Source organism: Oculina patagonica, chromosome 4, assembly GCF_052425735.1.
Source record: "Oculina patagonica isolate OP01 chromosome 4, crgOcupat, whole genome shotgun sequence".
Classification (NCBI taxonomy): Eukaryota; Metazoa; Cnidaria; class Anthozoa; order Scleractinia; family Oculinidae; genus Oculina; species Oculina patagonica.
This window is the reverse complement of record NC_135761.1, coordinates 62,012,586-62,027,800: the sequence shown is the minus strand read 5'-3', so window position 1 is coordinate 62,027,800 and position 15,215 is coordinate 62,012,586. Positions and strand designations below refer to the sequence as shown.

General features: G+C 39.5%; 1 protein-coding gene across 2 annotated transcripts in view; it reads right to left on the bottom strand.

The window, feature by feature from the left end:
• The window catches only part of LOC144650974 (MAM and LDL-receptor class A domain-containing protein 2-like), a 126,119-nt gene that overhangs the window by 20,874 nt on the left and 90,030 nt on the right, over window positions 1-15,215 (bottom strand). For both annotated transcript variants that reach the window (XM_078510820.1, XM_078510819.1), the window contains exons 100-116: window positions 14,630-14,848; window positions 14,266-14,470; window positions 13,382-13,650; window positions 12,232-12,350; window positions 10,923-11,167; window positions 9,806-10,183; window positions 9,158-9,462; window positions 8,074-8,277; window positions 7,506-7,670; window positions 6,771-6,981; window positions 5,662-5,898; window positions 5,196-5,344; window positions 4,451-4,775; window positions 3,249-3,974; window positions 2,049-2,309; window positions 941-1,090; window positions 193-512 (exon numbers count right to left, since the gene is read on the bottom strand). In XM_078510820.1, coding sequence (XP_078366946.1) covers window positions 193-512; window positions 941-1,090; window positions 2,049-2,309; window positions 3,249-3,974; window positions 4,451-4,775; window positions 5,196-5,344; window positions 5,662-5,898; window positions 6,771-6,981; window positions 7,506-7,670; window positions 8,074-8,277; window positions 9,158-9,462; window positions 9,806-10,183; window positions 10,923-11,167; window positions 12,232-12,350; window positions 13,382-13,650; window positions 14,266-14,470; window positions 14,630-14,848 — 4,488 coding nt within the window. The remainder of the gene's footprint in view (window positions 1-192; window positions 513-940; window positions 1,091-2,048; window positions 2,310-3,248; window positions 3,975-4,450; window positions 4,776-5,195; window positions 5,345-5,661; window positions 5,899-6,770; window positions 6,982-7,505; window positions 7,671-8,073; window positions 8,278-9,157; window positions 9,463-9,805; window positions 10,184-10,922; window positions 11,168-12,231; window positions 12,351-13,381; window positions 13,651-14,265; window positions 14,471-14,629; window positions 14,849-15,215) is intronic.

Genomic DNA, 15,215 nt, shown 5'->3' with positions numbered 1-15,215 from the left:
TGACCTCCATTTTTTATTGTTGAGTTACGATCAGCATGCCATGATACAACTTTTGGCAAAGTTAAAATAAATTCTAGAGCCAACTTATTTAAATATGAAGATTATGGTTGAAAGATTAGAAGTAATGGAAGTAATAATCATTTACAAGTTAAATGCTTTGGGCTTCAGCTACTAAAAGTAGTGTAGTATTACCTTGAATGAAATGTCATCGATAGCTATATCGCCTTTGTAACTACTTCCTCGTGTGGCTGTGATGTGAACGCGGAAGGCATAGTCGCTCTTGAGCTGTACGTCAGCCTTAATCCACTTATCTCCCTGAGGACCCGTTTGATTGAATACCAACTGAACTGCATCGCCGCTGTTGATGTAGACAAGCAGTGAGCCACAGTCACCTCCAAACATGTGGTAGTAGAAGGTCATTAAACAGTTTGTTGTGGGCAACGTGTAAGGACCCTCCAAGATCGCCACAGAGCCTTTGACGTACCAACTAGCTTCAATATGCATGTAGTAACCTAAATTAAAAAAAATACACATTACTGCTGTTGGCAAAAACTAACCGTGTTCTTTTGCCAGTGCACAAATTGAATTGGTAAGCCATAATCGATAGTTGGACAAGTGTCCAAATTCGAAATTTATAACAAGCATTAATTTTTGGAAAAGTTACATCAATCAATCAATCAATCAATCAATCAATCAATCAATCAATCAATCATTCATTCAGCTTCCTTATTTAACATGGTCAATACGCTTAGCTAAAAAGCTAGTTTACAGTTACGCCACGAAATAAAAATAAAAACTTTATTAGTCTGTGTATGACACTGTATGACAAAAAAGGAAAATTTCAATCCTGATAACAAAATTTGACTATCAACTCCCGTTTCCAGAAATTCAAGAGCTTGAAAAGTTCAACTATTAAATAACAAAAACAGCATGTCCCTACCACTTGAAGTTCCTGTGGTGTGATCGATGGCAGGACCCGTGTTAGCACTGCCAGTTTTTCCCTCTCTTAGATACCATGGCATATCACTTACGGCTGTGTTATTCCAGTGACAGCTGCCGTGTTCAAAAGTGCAGGCACCAGTGGCCGGTCCTGTATTGAAACAATGTATAATAACATTTTCAGCTCCGAAGGAAAACAAGATGTGCAGTTTCTGAGTTAGATTGAAGCCAAAAACAACAAAAACAACACCGAAAAAAAAAACCATGGCCGGAATTTCATTGATGCTCATTGCGTTGTTTTTTTTTTTGCAGACGGCGAAAAAACTATAGTTATCTCTTTTTGTTGTTTAGATTCGCCAAACGTGTAAGAAAAAGGATTGTGTTGTATAACAAAAGCATTCATACGTGGGATGAGGCAAATTCTAGCCCATGAAAAGCCGAGGTAAACTTCATATGTGAAAACCTACCCTCTGCCGTCGAAAATGTCAACAAATAACCTCAAACGAGACAGCAAGGGCAAGTCACGTCACCGCTAGCAGTTTGCTGTTCGCAGTAAACGTGTATCTGTTGTCTACCACAAAAGCCCCTTCCCCCAAGAGGCGGTGAGAAATTGCCACTCTAACAGTGGATGTTGTCTTATTGAAACGGAAACGGAAACGGAAACAGTTTGCCTACTCAGCAAGATGATTTCCACAAATAATGGTTGGAAATACGCGAATTAACTTTCCGTATTTGGGCTCACGACAAAATAATCTTATACATTGTTGTCACAGATATCAGTTTTCAAAATTTCCTGACTTTTCCCTGATAAAAATCAAATTTCCCTGACCAAAAATGCAAAAAGGCAGATACAGTTGCAGCCTCCAACTTCCATTTCCAAAAGAAAAAAACATCGCAGAGATCACATTGACCTGAAACATTTCTTCCAGCCCTCACTGGTATGACATCAGCAGTGATATAATTTCAATTTTCCCTGACTTTTCTTCAAAATGTCAGTTTTCCCTGTTACAAAATAAAATTCCCTGACGTTTCCCTGACCTTGAAGAATTTTATTTTTCCCTGACCATATCCCGACCTGTGACAACCCTGTTATAGAGTTCTATACTCACCCAGTGTTGGCCGTGTAAAAGGTTGATCATTACATTTAGGAAATTTCTCTGCGCACGGTGTTTGCTCATCCTTGAAGTCACAGTTGTGGAACTTTATGTCGTCAATTGCTATGTCTCCGCTATAGTCCCATCCTCTGACTCCACTGATCACTATTTTGGCTGTCTTATTTGCTGTATCAGGATTGAATAAGCTGACCATTCCAGGCTGCCATTTATTGCCACGGTTACCCCGTAGATACCATAAGTTGACTTGTTTATGATCTAGAAAAAAATAAATAAAATATTGTTAGACAAAACAGTTCACATGGTTTGACTGACTGACCCAGTCATTCCATCTGCAGAGTAATTTATAACCTGTATTTTTCTTTGAAGGGGCTTTGTCGCGGATTTTAACAGATTTTTGACCAGACAAAATTTATATTTATGTCGTAAGAAACCTAAAAATAATCGCCCATTTTAATTAACATTTGCTTTACTACGGCACTGAAACTGTAAAGAAGCGTCTTCAGCTGCGATGGCTAGGATTGAAATGGATTGCTACTTGAAAAATAAAAAGCATTTCAAAAATCAAACAGTCAAGCTTTCTTTGGCACTTCCTTAAAATCTTAAAATTCTCCTCGAAGGGATCAAAAAGCAGCAAACTCAGTACGCAGACAACTGAGCGATCTCAGCCGAAAGATAAACACCGAGATCCGTCCAGTTTACACCAGCCGTAGGATCAAAGACACAATTAAAGTGAAGGAACAGAAACCGCCCATCGTAAACCAACAAAGCGCTGTTTATTATTATAAGTGTGATCTGTGTGATGCAGATTACGTCGGCTATTCTTGTCGACACTTGCACCAGCGCATCGAAAAACACAAAGGATCGTCTATCGGACATCACGTGAAAGAACAACATGGAAAGGAGCCACACAACATCGAGAAGAATTTTAAGATTTTAAGGAAGTGCCAAAGCATACTTGAAAAATTGTAGATAAACTTTTTAAGTTGTTTCCGCATGTCTTCAAAAATCTATATTTATAGCCGAAGTTTAATTTCTGTTCGCAAATCAAGGTTGTATCTTTCTTAAGATGCTCAAAGATACTGTTTTTCATGGGTTAAGTTGTCTACCACTAATTTCAGAACAGTTTAGACGAGAAACCTGCGAAATCCTCGTGACGTAGCTCCTTTTAAAAAAGTGTGTTAACTCGTTACTTACCAACCAAATTGTTGGGATCATTATACACATAGGCTACAACCCACAGGGCACCTGTCCCGGAGCCATACATATGGTACCAGAAGGACATGTAACACCGTCGTTGCACAACAAGTAGCCTGCTGTCCAGATCGGCATGATACCAGCCTGACGAGGGAGCACTGGAGGCATCAATGTACAGATATCGTCCATAAATTGTCTTGTTGGTATGATCATAGGACGGACCTGTACCAATGGAGGCTGTCTCTCCGCGTCCTATGATCCAGTCCATTTGATCATGTCCGTTTTTCTCGTTTTCCCAGCAGCTGAGGCAGTCATCAAAATCTTCATCCATTAGACTTTTCTTGGGTGGTGGCGTTGGGCCAGGAGTAGGTCCAAGTCCAGAACAGTAAACAAACTTGATATCATCCACAGCAATGTCAGATCGATAGCCATTGCCGCGAACAGCTTCAAACACAATGGAGTATTGCCTGGTACTTGTGATTTTGGCATAGGTACAGCGCCACTTATTGCCCTGGTCACCATTCTTTGACCAGACTCTCTTCTGTGTCTGATCAGGTTTGGGGTCACTGGTAAAGCGCTGGTAGACATTTAGACTGCCCATGTCCTTGCCATTCATGGAGTAACAGAAGTAGACCTGGCAAGTCGCTGATGGCATCAGGTTGGGACCCAAAAGTTCTCCAAAGTGTCCCAGGTAATAGCCAGAGGTCTCGGCATAAACGTAGTATCCTGTAGGAGAACACCATATCACATCAGCTTTACTTGTTTCAACAACGCCTTTCTCAACTTACATTACTGCTTGCAGAAATCGTTCTTCTTGTGCCAATTGTTAAAAAAATCTATTTATAATGAGGATGAATTGTTAATAATGACACAAGCATGGGACAAAGAAAAAATTTAAGTCCCCGACGGGAATCGAACCCATGGCCTCCCACATACCGGTTGGGCACTCTAACCAACTGAGCTAGCTACAAGAAACTCGTGGTGAGCTGGGCCATTTACTAGGTTGATATGTGACACGCGTCCTGCAAAGTGCTAGGATCAGTAATGTCGAAATCATTAAGTGTGTAACAAATAATAAAGATGGTAAATTTTAAGCTCGATGATAAATGATGAACATGAATTGTTCAACAATGACACGAGCACGGGACAAAGAAAAAATATGAGACCGCGATGGGAATCGAAAAAAAAATCCATTTAATTACCTAAGCCTGATGTATGATCGCCATTTGGACCTGTCTGATAGCTGGGTGTCTGGCCGCTATTCCGTGTCCACTTCAAATCTGCAAATGTGGCAGACTTCCACAAGCACATGTCTTTTTCAAAGTTGCAGTCTGCAGGATGAGATGATCCTGCAGGAGGCGTGGGCTGTGCTGTAGGGGGTGGACACTTGAGCTCATCAGCACCATCTGTGCAATCCTTTTCTCCATCACACTTCCAGTTGGTGTTGATACACAAGTCATCTGCCTTGCAGTAGAACTCATTGCTGGTACAGCGTGCTGAACCTGTTGGAGCTGGTGGGGTACCTCCCTAATGAAGAACATTCTAATTGTAAGGGCTCATTCGCACGTATCAGTATTCGTTTGAAAACGTAACCTTTCCAACTTTTGTCTTTCATACACACCTATCCAGTGAAAACGGTCACTGAAAACGTAACTTTTAGAAAACGCTCTCAAAAGTGAAAATGTTTGAAAATGCAGTTTTGCTGTATTCGCGTGGACGTCAAAGGAAAACATGTGCATGCTTCAAGCGGTTTCGAATCGTTTTGTACGTTTTCGTGTGGACAATGGGAAAAAAAAGAAGCTACAGCAATTGGCAAGGAAGACAAAATTGATCTCTTTTCCTGAACCGAAAACAAAATAAAAGCTGGCTCAATCATGAACGTAGAGCACCTTAAAACTTCAATGGACAACCATTTTAGAAAGGTGATGTAGCTACAAAGTTCGATACCTTATAACAGCCGGCAGAGAAGCTGACATCATCCAAAGCAATATCTGTCTTGTCATCTCCTCCAACAACTCCTTCAAATCCAACCCTGAATGATGAGCCTGAGTTGAGCTGAACCTCAGCACGAACCCAGTTACGATTGGTTGGATCACCTGCATCATAAAGAGAATTTAATTGTCACGGAGCTGACATCGCCTGGTATTTCTTATTCTTCTCTGTTCATGCTGATTGCCTGAACAGAGAAGCCTCGTTAGCATATGCAAAGAACAAAAAGAATTTAGCAGCGAAGCTTGGAGAGCAATTTGCATGAACACAAAAGAATTACAAATAGGCCGAAAAGGGTCTATTACAACTCACCTTAGGTTTATTTCAATTAGCAGCAAAGTAACAAACATGAGATATTGCATCTAACAGCAAACTTCTAACTCACAAAGGTGAAATTGCATGACAAAGCTATGTAAGCACTCACCTCTTGTTTTCCAAACTTCTGCCCAGCGACTGTAACCTGATGTCAACATGTACACCTTCAGATAACCCATGTTCTTTGATCCATACATGTTGTAGTAAAATCGTAAAGTACACACCCCACGACCAGCAGGGAACAAATTACCATGGGCTAATCTTGCTCTGTCAAGAAGTTGTCTGGGGCTTGATGAATCGATGTAAATGAATTGACCTGTTCCTGTGGTATGGTCTCCCGTTGGGCCTGTGCCGAATAGAACGAAATGTATCATTGAATGTGGTACCAATAGATTTTAAGTAAAGAAAAACAGTGAACTCTCTAAGGTAGACACCATTGGGAAAAGTTCCATTCCCGTCCCCATAACCCTTTCTCTTAGCCAGCAGTGCCTTGGCATGAGAAACGCCTTGAAGTGCCTTGGCACTTCTGGGCCCGGTTGTTCAAAACACGATTAAGCTAATCCAGGATTAGCGTAAAATTGGTTTCAATTTTTTAACATTTCTTTGAGACTTTCTGTTTATATTATCTTTCCCCTAGTTTTGACGTGGACCAATCGCAAACTTTACAAAACATTAGCTATGGAAAACCCTTCTTAACAAGAGAAATTAAAACTTCGATCATCTTTTAATCCTGGGTTAGCGTTAATCGCCTTTCGAACAACCCGGCCCTGGTCTTCATAAATGCAGTCGTAATGGTTTAATAATGTGTGAGAGAGTCAGCGTTTTTGACTTCCGTTCAAGATTTCTTAGTTTCGAACAACCAATCCAAAAAAAAAAATTGTCCCTAGAGCCCTTCGTTTCTCGAGCCAACGCCTTGCTGGAAGGGCTATGGGGACGAGAATGGACACGCTCTAGCTGTACAACCTAAAGGCAGAGGGTTTATATGCAGTTACAGATAGACAAGTAGTTAAAGCTAGCCATGGCCAATTTAGAGAGGATTTCACCTTAAAGCGGTGCCTACTTTTGAGAGTGGACTGTACATGTATGTTATGCAACACCAATATAATAATCCTTTTTATCTGCTGATATCTAAGCCCAATTCATGGAGTCCGCTGTTTCAGTTACCACGAGTAAATAATTTGAACTAAAAACGGACTTCCCATATCGACCAAGCCTTACCTGTTCCTGTTGTTCCAATTTTAGTCCCACGTTTCCAGTTAAAATCATCAGACCAGTAGTTAAACCAGTTACACCAGTTGACTTCAAAGTTACAACTTGCTTTTCGATTGGAACACAGTGATGAGCTCTCATCACTACCATCCTTACAGTCATTGACAAGATCACAGACTCTTTGCTCTGTTACACAATGGCCACTATCGGCACATTTGACCTTGAATGATGCAACAAAGAAAAGAACTATGTGAGTTTCTTTAGGACTGGCAAAATCCAAGCAGAGGTGTGGTCTAGCGGAGTCGGGGTGCCACAGGCAACTTACTTCTGCCTTTGGGTCACTTGTATAACCTTGCTATCATGAAAGCTTTTAAGAGCTGGGCACCTAAGATTTCTTACAAAAGAGCGTTTGGGCACCCTGCAATTATACTTAGAGCACAGCTTTGCCAAGTATGCGTAAGTGTTAATGAAACAGCCAATTACAAGGCAATGTGCTTGACTCATCAAAATTTAGAATATCTAGATGTCAAAATAAGAGTTCCCCTTTCACCGCCTAAAACCATGAATTTAAGTTACGAAAACGCTTGATGTAGTCACAGAAAAATCCATTGAAAGGCCTGTGTAAGTTGTAGATGCAAAGGAGACAAAATGTGGTTAAAACAGTAGTGACTTGCTGGACGTTTTAACATCATCTATACATTTGATTCTCGGACTGTATAGTCATGACACAATGACAAAACCTACCTCATTTTGAGTACAGTTCCTGGTGACATCAGAAAAGCAGTTGCTGAAAGAGATGTCATCTATAGCAATGTCTCCTTGCCAGCTCGATCCACGAGTAGCTTGGATGATGATCACAAAGCCCTTGTATGCACCGATATCAATAGTCACCTTCTTCCAGCTGTTTCCCTGTGGCAAACGACAAGAAGATTATTAGATATGTGTTACCACCAATTTTATACCTCAACTTTCAGGTTACCTTTACAGCGGAGCCTTGAATTTTGTAACAGTTTTAAGCATAATGTGCCAGATGTTATGGTGCGTCACAAACCACAATTCAAGGTGACAAAATGGGTGAAAAACAATTGTTAATCAAATTTCTACAGACACGCAAAATGTTAAACCTTTTAGTAAACGTTGTAACTTTCGGACTGAAATTAGGGAGATTAAAAATGATACAGGACCACTATGTCCAAAGCAAACACAACCCAAGATAACGAGGGCTTTTAAACTAAAAAACTTCAGTCTACACGTCAAATATGTATCATACTGACAGTGAAAAGACGAAAGTAATTAGCATTTACGCTGTTACCTGAGATTTAGCCACAGTGTATTTGACATCATAAGTTCCATCCGCTCTCTTTATCTTCACCTGCAGTTGTCCAACCCCGGATCCAAACATATGATACCACAGTGTCATCTGGCAGTTAGGACTTGACGCAAAATACCTGTATGATGTAAGCTCTGCTTTGTCTCCAGGACTTGCATATGATGTTTCAATGTACATGTAATATCCCTAGTGCGAGTAGAAATAACAAATAACCATTATTAAACTACTTAGTCCATGCAAACAAATTGCAGCATTATACAGTGTAGTTAACCATAACATATCTTAGACGAGTAGGATTCTTTTATTTATTATTTGTAACATCTGTTACTCAAAAATAGGTTAAATCTCTAGGCCAATAATGCTCTTTACAAATTTCGACCCTGACTTAGTTGAGCGTAAAACAACGCTCATAATGCACTTTTTTAAGACGTTTCGACCGAGAACCTTCGGTCTTCGTCGGTTGTTAACATCGGTTACACATTTGTAAAAGTACATTATGAGCGTTGTTTTACGCTCAACTAAGTCAGCGTCGGAATTTGTAAAGAGCTTTAATGTCAACTTCTGACTGCAATTTTAGTATTTTTCGTCTAGGCCAATAAGGATTGAAGTATTTTTTTTTTGCTTCAATAAACTTTATTCAAACAAACCAAAAAAACAACATTTACAGGATTGAAGTATTGGAGGGTAGGTCATCATGGACAGATATGTCCAGGATTGAACGCTAATGAGATGCGCGTTCCTCATGACAGGCATCACAAAGTGTCCTTGTTAATAAAGTTCACCAAAACACAACAAATTCTGTCAAATATGAAGTCCATGAAGTACTTTTTAAACAATATTTTCGTTCAATTCCGGGCATAAGAGGGGTCCACATTAGTTTGCCATCTAAGATAAGTGCCGCAGTAACTTACAACACGTTTTTTCTAAAAAGCAGAGCCTGCATTTTAAAATAATACGGGGCTAAGACAGAGCTAATTTGCCTTCAGGGTGTCAGGCCTCGGTCCAATAAGGGAGAGAGGCTTTCCTTGATCCACCACCGAAAGTAACATGATTTTCATTAACATACCTGTGCTGTTCCTAGTGTGTGATCAGTACTGGGCCCTGTGCCCACACTTGGTGTTTTTCCTTGTTTCCTTCTCCAGTTAAAGTTGTCAGTACCTGCAGATTGTCTCCAGCCCTTATAGCAATCACCCTCAAACGTACAATCTGTGCCACAAGGAATTTCATCTGAGTTATCTCCGCAATCATTTTGGAAGTTACATATCTGAGCCTTGTCCACGCATCTGAGGTTCTTACACACGTACTGTTGCAAGCCACATGATGTTCCAGTTGGCCGTGTGTGGAAACCAAACGGAGGTGTTGTTGGTTGACCTAAAGGGAAAACACAAATTTGACCTTTTAACTTCTTAGAAAAATAATATAATTTATTTTACTGAATGCATAGTGACTAATTGCTTTGAAAACTGCCATCGTAACAATAGTTAAGTGGGCAAGCTCCCACAAGTCTATTGAAGCTCAGTAGTTTAGCAAATGACTGGCGTGTGGAATGGAAGGTTATCGGTTTGACTTTCGTTGGGAGAACTCCTATTTTTATTCAGAGTTGCTTCTCACTGACTACTTAATATGTCTTTTGCAATAGTGTTACAAGCCGGTATAACAGTGTGTGTCCAAAACGTGTCTGAATAAATCTAAATTTCAGAAGTAAACAAAATACCTGGCATGGTACAGTCTTTGCATATCTGACAGCCAGTTGTAAGAGACACATCGTCGATGGCAATGTCACCCTGGTAACCTGTTCCTCGCACGCCCTCAATCACAAACTGGAAGTCGTCACGGCTATAAGGAGCTCGCACCATGGCACGGTACCAGAAGTCACCCTGAGCTCCAGTGATGTTCAACAGAGGACTGTTTAGGCCTCCTGAAAAGTAGCTTGTGCGCATGCGTACAAGCAAGCTGCCGATATGATTGCCTTTCATGTGGTAATAGAATCGCAGGTAGCAGTTGGACGAGGTACTCCTTAGGATGGGAGAGTTAACGCGGGCATTGTCTCCTGGTTTACGTGGCCATGATGTCTCAATGTACATATAGTGTCCTGCAGAGGTTAACGACAAAACATGGAAAACCACAAAAGTAAGATACTGTCTTGAAAAGGTTTAGCACCTCAAGGGTATCTAATTAAGCGTATTATTAAGCAATGTGCATGCATATATGTATAATATTCTGGTGTGGTTAAGTACATGAGTAAAGACAGTTAACATTAAATTAGACAGTTTTAAGATGGTTCTGTTTGTAGGTTTTGCTGCCAAAAACAACACTAGAATTATAACAAAAATACTGCATTGCACTCAAATTAAAGTATTCAAAGTACAAATCATAAACTGTAGGTTGTTTAGCATGACTTTGCTTATTGAAACGTTTGATAGGAAGGTGTTTTATCTTCATCTAGATGACGTCAAACTTTTAAAGATGCAAAGTGGATGTTGAGTTTTCCACCGTTTGTTTCGATACAATGGAATCTTAATCTCTCAAACTCCCCATAACTCAACTGGCCAAAAAGTTGATTCCCGTGAATTTGCTCCACTAATTCGAACACTGCAATTTTACATCTGATTTTTCGAACCAATCTTCGTTTTCCTTGATGTTCGAGAAATGAAAATTCCACTGTTTCAGTCAAACTAGATAGCCTGCCAATATGCTCTGGGGAATCACTTCTGAGGGTATGTTTTCAAAAACGGTAGCCTCCAGCTTGACTTTAAATATCTGACCAATATTATCCTAGCGAGGTGAAAAACAGTACTTTAAAGATTTATCTGATAAGTGGATGTTGGTACCTTTCTTTGTCATGGTTGTATGGTCAAAGGCGGGGCCAGTACCATAGGAATACGTTCCAGCAGTGGCCACAGTCCAATCAAACTTGTCGTCGGTACTCTGTGAGTACAGGCACAATCCATGCTCAAAATCACACTGTCCAGATTGATAAGCGGCACAGCTGGTCTCATCTGATACGTCGCCTGACATACAGTCGGCATTAAAGTCACACAGAGAAGTCATAGGAATACATCCACCTTGCGCACACCTTGAAAGTAATAACAGAGTTTGAAGGTATGTTTGGTAGCAGAAGTCTCAATAGAGCTTTCATCAAACATTGCATTTTTTGTATACAGGTGTAAGCACATGGACAATTGGCTCTTTATAATTTGTGCTACAGCACCTATGGAAAGCAGCTAAGTGTACTATAGCACTCGTAACAGTTTAAACTGAAAACGTGGATAGGTATAAATGAATACTTTGCAACTTTATAGTGCATGAACAGTTTACAGGCAACTGTCAGATTTACAAGCTGTTGTTATCAGACGACACACTTAAAACGTTGTTTGGTTCTGACTAAGTCAGTTACTAACTGTGTAAGTTGTCGTTCGATCTGTACATAGTTATATCAGTTTATGTAGCATAATTTAGCAATATTTGTTTAAGGCTATTGTACACCTTTAGCAGTGTCTTCAGTCTAAATTAAATGACGCAAATACCTTACACCTTATAGGGAACAGGGATATAGTACAAGAAATGTATGGAAAGCGGTGAAGTCAGAGTAGAAATATATTTAAAATTTGTATTGTACAGTAAAAACCCGCGTATAAGAACCTAGGTTTTTTCAAGTTAGCCTAAACAGGTTCTTATATAAATGGTATTTAGTGTAAAATTAGGCTTACTAGGTTCTTAATTAGGTTCTTAACTTTTGTTCAAGAAATAAAGTAGAATTTTTAAATGATCTGCTCTTTAATGTCCAATAGCAGTATTCTTGGAGGCTTCGGTAAGCAAAATACTATACTATTTTAATCTGATTCCGTTAAAATCAAAACTGTAACCTTCACTATAATTCCCAATAAATCTTGTAATTATGCTGTAACTATAATGTGTACAGACTGTGTTATAAATATATTTTTGAGAAGATTTTTAATTCTATATTTTTGAGAAGATTATTTTTTCTTTTTTGAAAATAAGAACCTGTTTTAGAATTTTAGCCAAAAATTGTTCTAATGTGAAGGGTGCTTAAAAATGAAATTTTAGCCTAACAGGTTTTTAAATGTTAGGTTCTTATACGCGGGTTTTTACTGTATTGTATTATTGTTTTCTACTTACTGGAACTGATCAGCCGTACACTTCTTAGTAGTATCCAGGGGCTGACATTTCAAGAACTCAATATCATCCAAAGCGATATCACCTTTGTATCCATTATTTCTCTTTGCTTCAAAGATCACCTAAAAGAAAACATTTCTTAATTACAAACAATGGCATCAACTTTTACAGAAGTGCTCAGAAGAATCCTTTTAAGGTCGCGCAGGACCCTTGCAATCATTAGTATGTATTTATTTAAAGAGTATGCACGAACTGCCGGACGACTGAAGCCGACAACAAACGAAATATTCATGAGAATGTTTGTCTTTAAACTCTTTTGTACAAGTAATTACTAGTAATTGTTCTCAGCTATGTGCACGTGCGCAGGAACATAGGGAATTATCATAATTAGATTCACAGCTTTTAATATATCACACATTGTTGTAAACATTGACTCGGAAGGTCTTCGGAAGCCTCAAAACCTGCAAATTTGTGTCCAAGTTTTCTCCGTCGATATACAATTTCAAGAGTTGATTCACGAGGAACATAAATTGGTGTACTCTATTGTGCTATGACTAGAGCGAATTTTTAAATTTCCTTCTCAAAATGAAGATAGCACGTTTCAAAGTTTAGATTTCCCATTTTTGCTCTCTTAGAAGCCATTAACTTGTAGCAGTTTTTGAAATCGAAAATTTCGTTCTAGCCATAGCACAAAAGAGGTTATGATTTACCACTAAGCTATATAATCATTTAATTCAGTGCGCTGTCCTAGCTGAAAACTTGGACACAAAATCGCATTATCTGCAGTTAAACTTTTAAGGGCTTGTAACATCACAGACAACGGTCATCTCTCAGTAAAAAGACAATCATGATGTAATTCCATCATCCCCGAATATCCTTGTTAAATTTTAGAGGAATCGATGTTCAAAATGTAGTGAATATATACAAGATAGCACTCCGTCAAGAAATTTGGCTAATGAATTTATTAATGAGCAAGGGTCCCGCGCGACCTTAAGGCACAAAGTACAAGCCACAATATGTGTTAACATGAATAGGATTTTTTTTTTTTTGATCAGATGATTCACTTGGCAATGACATCAAACACTTATTAAGTGAGCCAAAGAACGCAAATGTCCATAAATTATTTTGAGCACTTTAGATGACAAACCCATACCTTGAACAATTGCCTTGAACCGATCACCAGACGGCTGTTCTGCCAGCTGTTACCCTGGCTTCCAGCCTTGCTCCATATAACTGGTTGCGTTCCATCAAGGAAGGACAGTTTTACTGAAAGTGTTCCAACAGATGAGCCATACATGTGGTACCAGAATGAAAGAACACATTGTGGTCCTGTTCGTCCTATCATAGGTGTTGTCAATGGTGCTCTATCATCAGCCGAACCTCCAGAACTCTCTGCATAGATATACCACCCGGCTACAGTACCTGTGAACAAACAACAGTGAGACTCGTGTCAATAACCCGTCAATGTTTCTACTGCCACATTCTCAATGTTTGCATCTAACATTTCAATAATGGCTGTCAAAATTAGTGACACTGCCCAAATTTGAATACAAGTGTCTAAGTTGGCACTTCAGCCCTTTATAGTGCAGAATGCATTATTGTGGTGGTCTGTTGGGACTGCCGTCCGAATCTATTACGTTCTGCACTATCCTTTGAGTCTCTGAGTTCTCAGTAGTGAGCAAAGCAGTTTATATTGTCACAAGTCGTCTTATCAATAGAAAAGGTGAGATAACAATATAATTGTGATGCAACAACAAGAACGTGGTCTATGCATGCCACTAAGTCCTCTCATCAGAGTACTGAAATCACTTGAGTTTTCTTCTGATGAAGGCTAAGCCCGAAACGTTTGTAACTTTGAATTTTTATCTCATGCCACTTATTACTATGATGAGATAATTTTGATTACTTTTCTCAGTTTACAAGTGCCACGTAGCACCAGGAAATTTTTACGTTGATACTTATGCCTGTCATAATAAATCATGAGTACACAGCTGCAGACAATATCTATGTGGTTATTAGATGTAAAGAGTCCAATACCTGTTGTGTGGTCTTTTGTGGGTCCTGTTCCAGCAGTGCCAGTAGCTCCCTGCTGGGCCAGCCAGGTATATGCCAAGTCACGTCGCGTGCGAGTGGGGTTATCTACATACCAGTTACAGAAGTCACCACTGTTAAAGGTACAGCGATTCTTGACACACTTGCCTTCATCCGAGCCATCTTGACAATCATTTTGGAAGTTGCATACCTGAGAAACAAATAAAAGTCATTTAAGTCGATTGGTGAGAGTGATAAATTAAGACATTTTATGACCAACAAAATACAGACATGCTAGAGCAAAGTATCAACTCTTGTCTATGTAATATTGTTACGAGTGTGAAAACATACAGTTTCAACGAATTCTCACCTGTGTGCTGAGGATGCATGCAGCAGGGCCTTGTTTAGCACAATTGAATTCTGCACTGCTGCACTGGTGTGGACTTGTGGTTGCTGGTTGAGCAGTTGGAGTGGGTGGTGGGGCAACTGGAAGATTACCAGAATACGCCTTGCAGCCAGGAGTGAAGGAAACATCATCAAGGCCAATGTCACCAGTGTAGCTATCACCGCGAATACCTTCAAATATCACCTGAAAAAACACCAGACATGTCATAATGCAATCACATCGAATCACAACAAACGTAATGTGATGTTTACATTAACCAACAGAAGGGGCTATGTCATGCAATTTTAGGCAATTTCGGCACTGACTAACTGGTCATAGAATTAACTGAAATATCACAATAACGGCTTAAAACTGTAAAAGAACCCAAAAGAAACACAGAAAGGCCAAAAAGGAGCATGGATGGGCAAAATTCGAGAAGATTGAAACGAATTGCAATTGGCTAAACTTGAAAAACATCGCCCGCCTTTTTTCAAGTTTAACTTAATTGATATGAAATTGTCATTTTCAATGCTCTGAAATCATCCTTGTTTGTTCTGTGGCCGTGATTTTG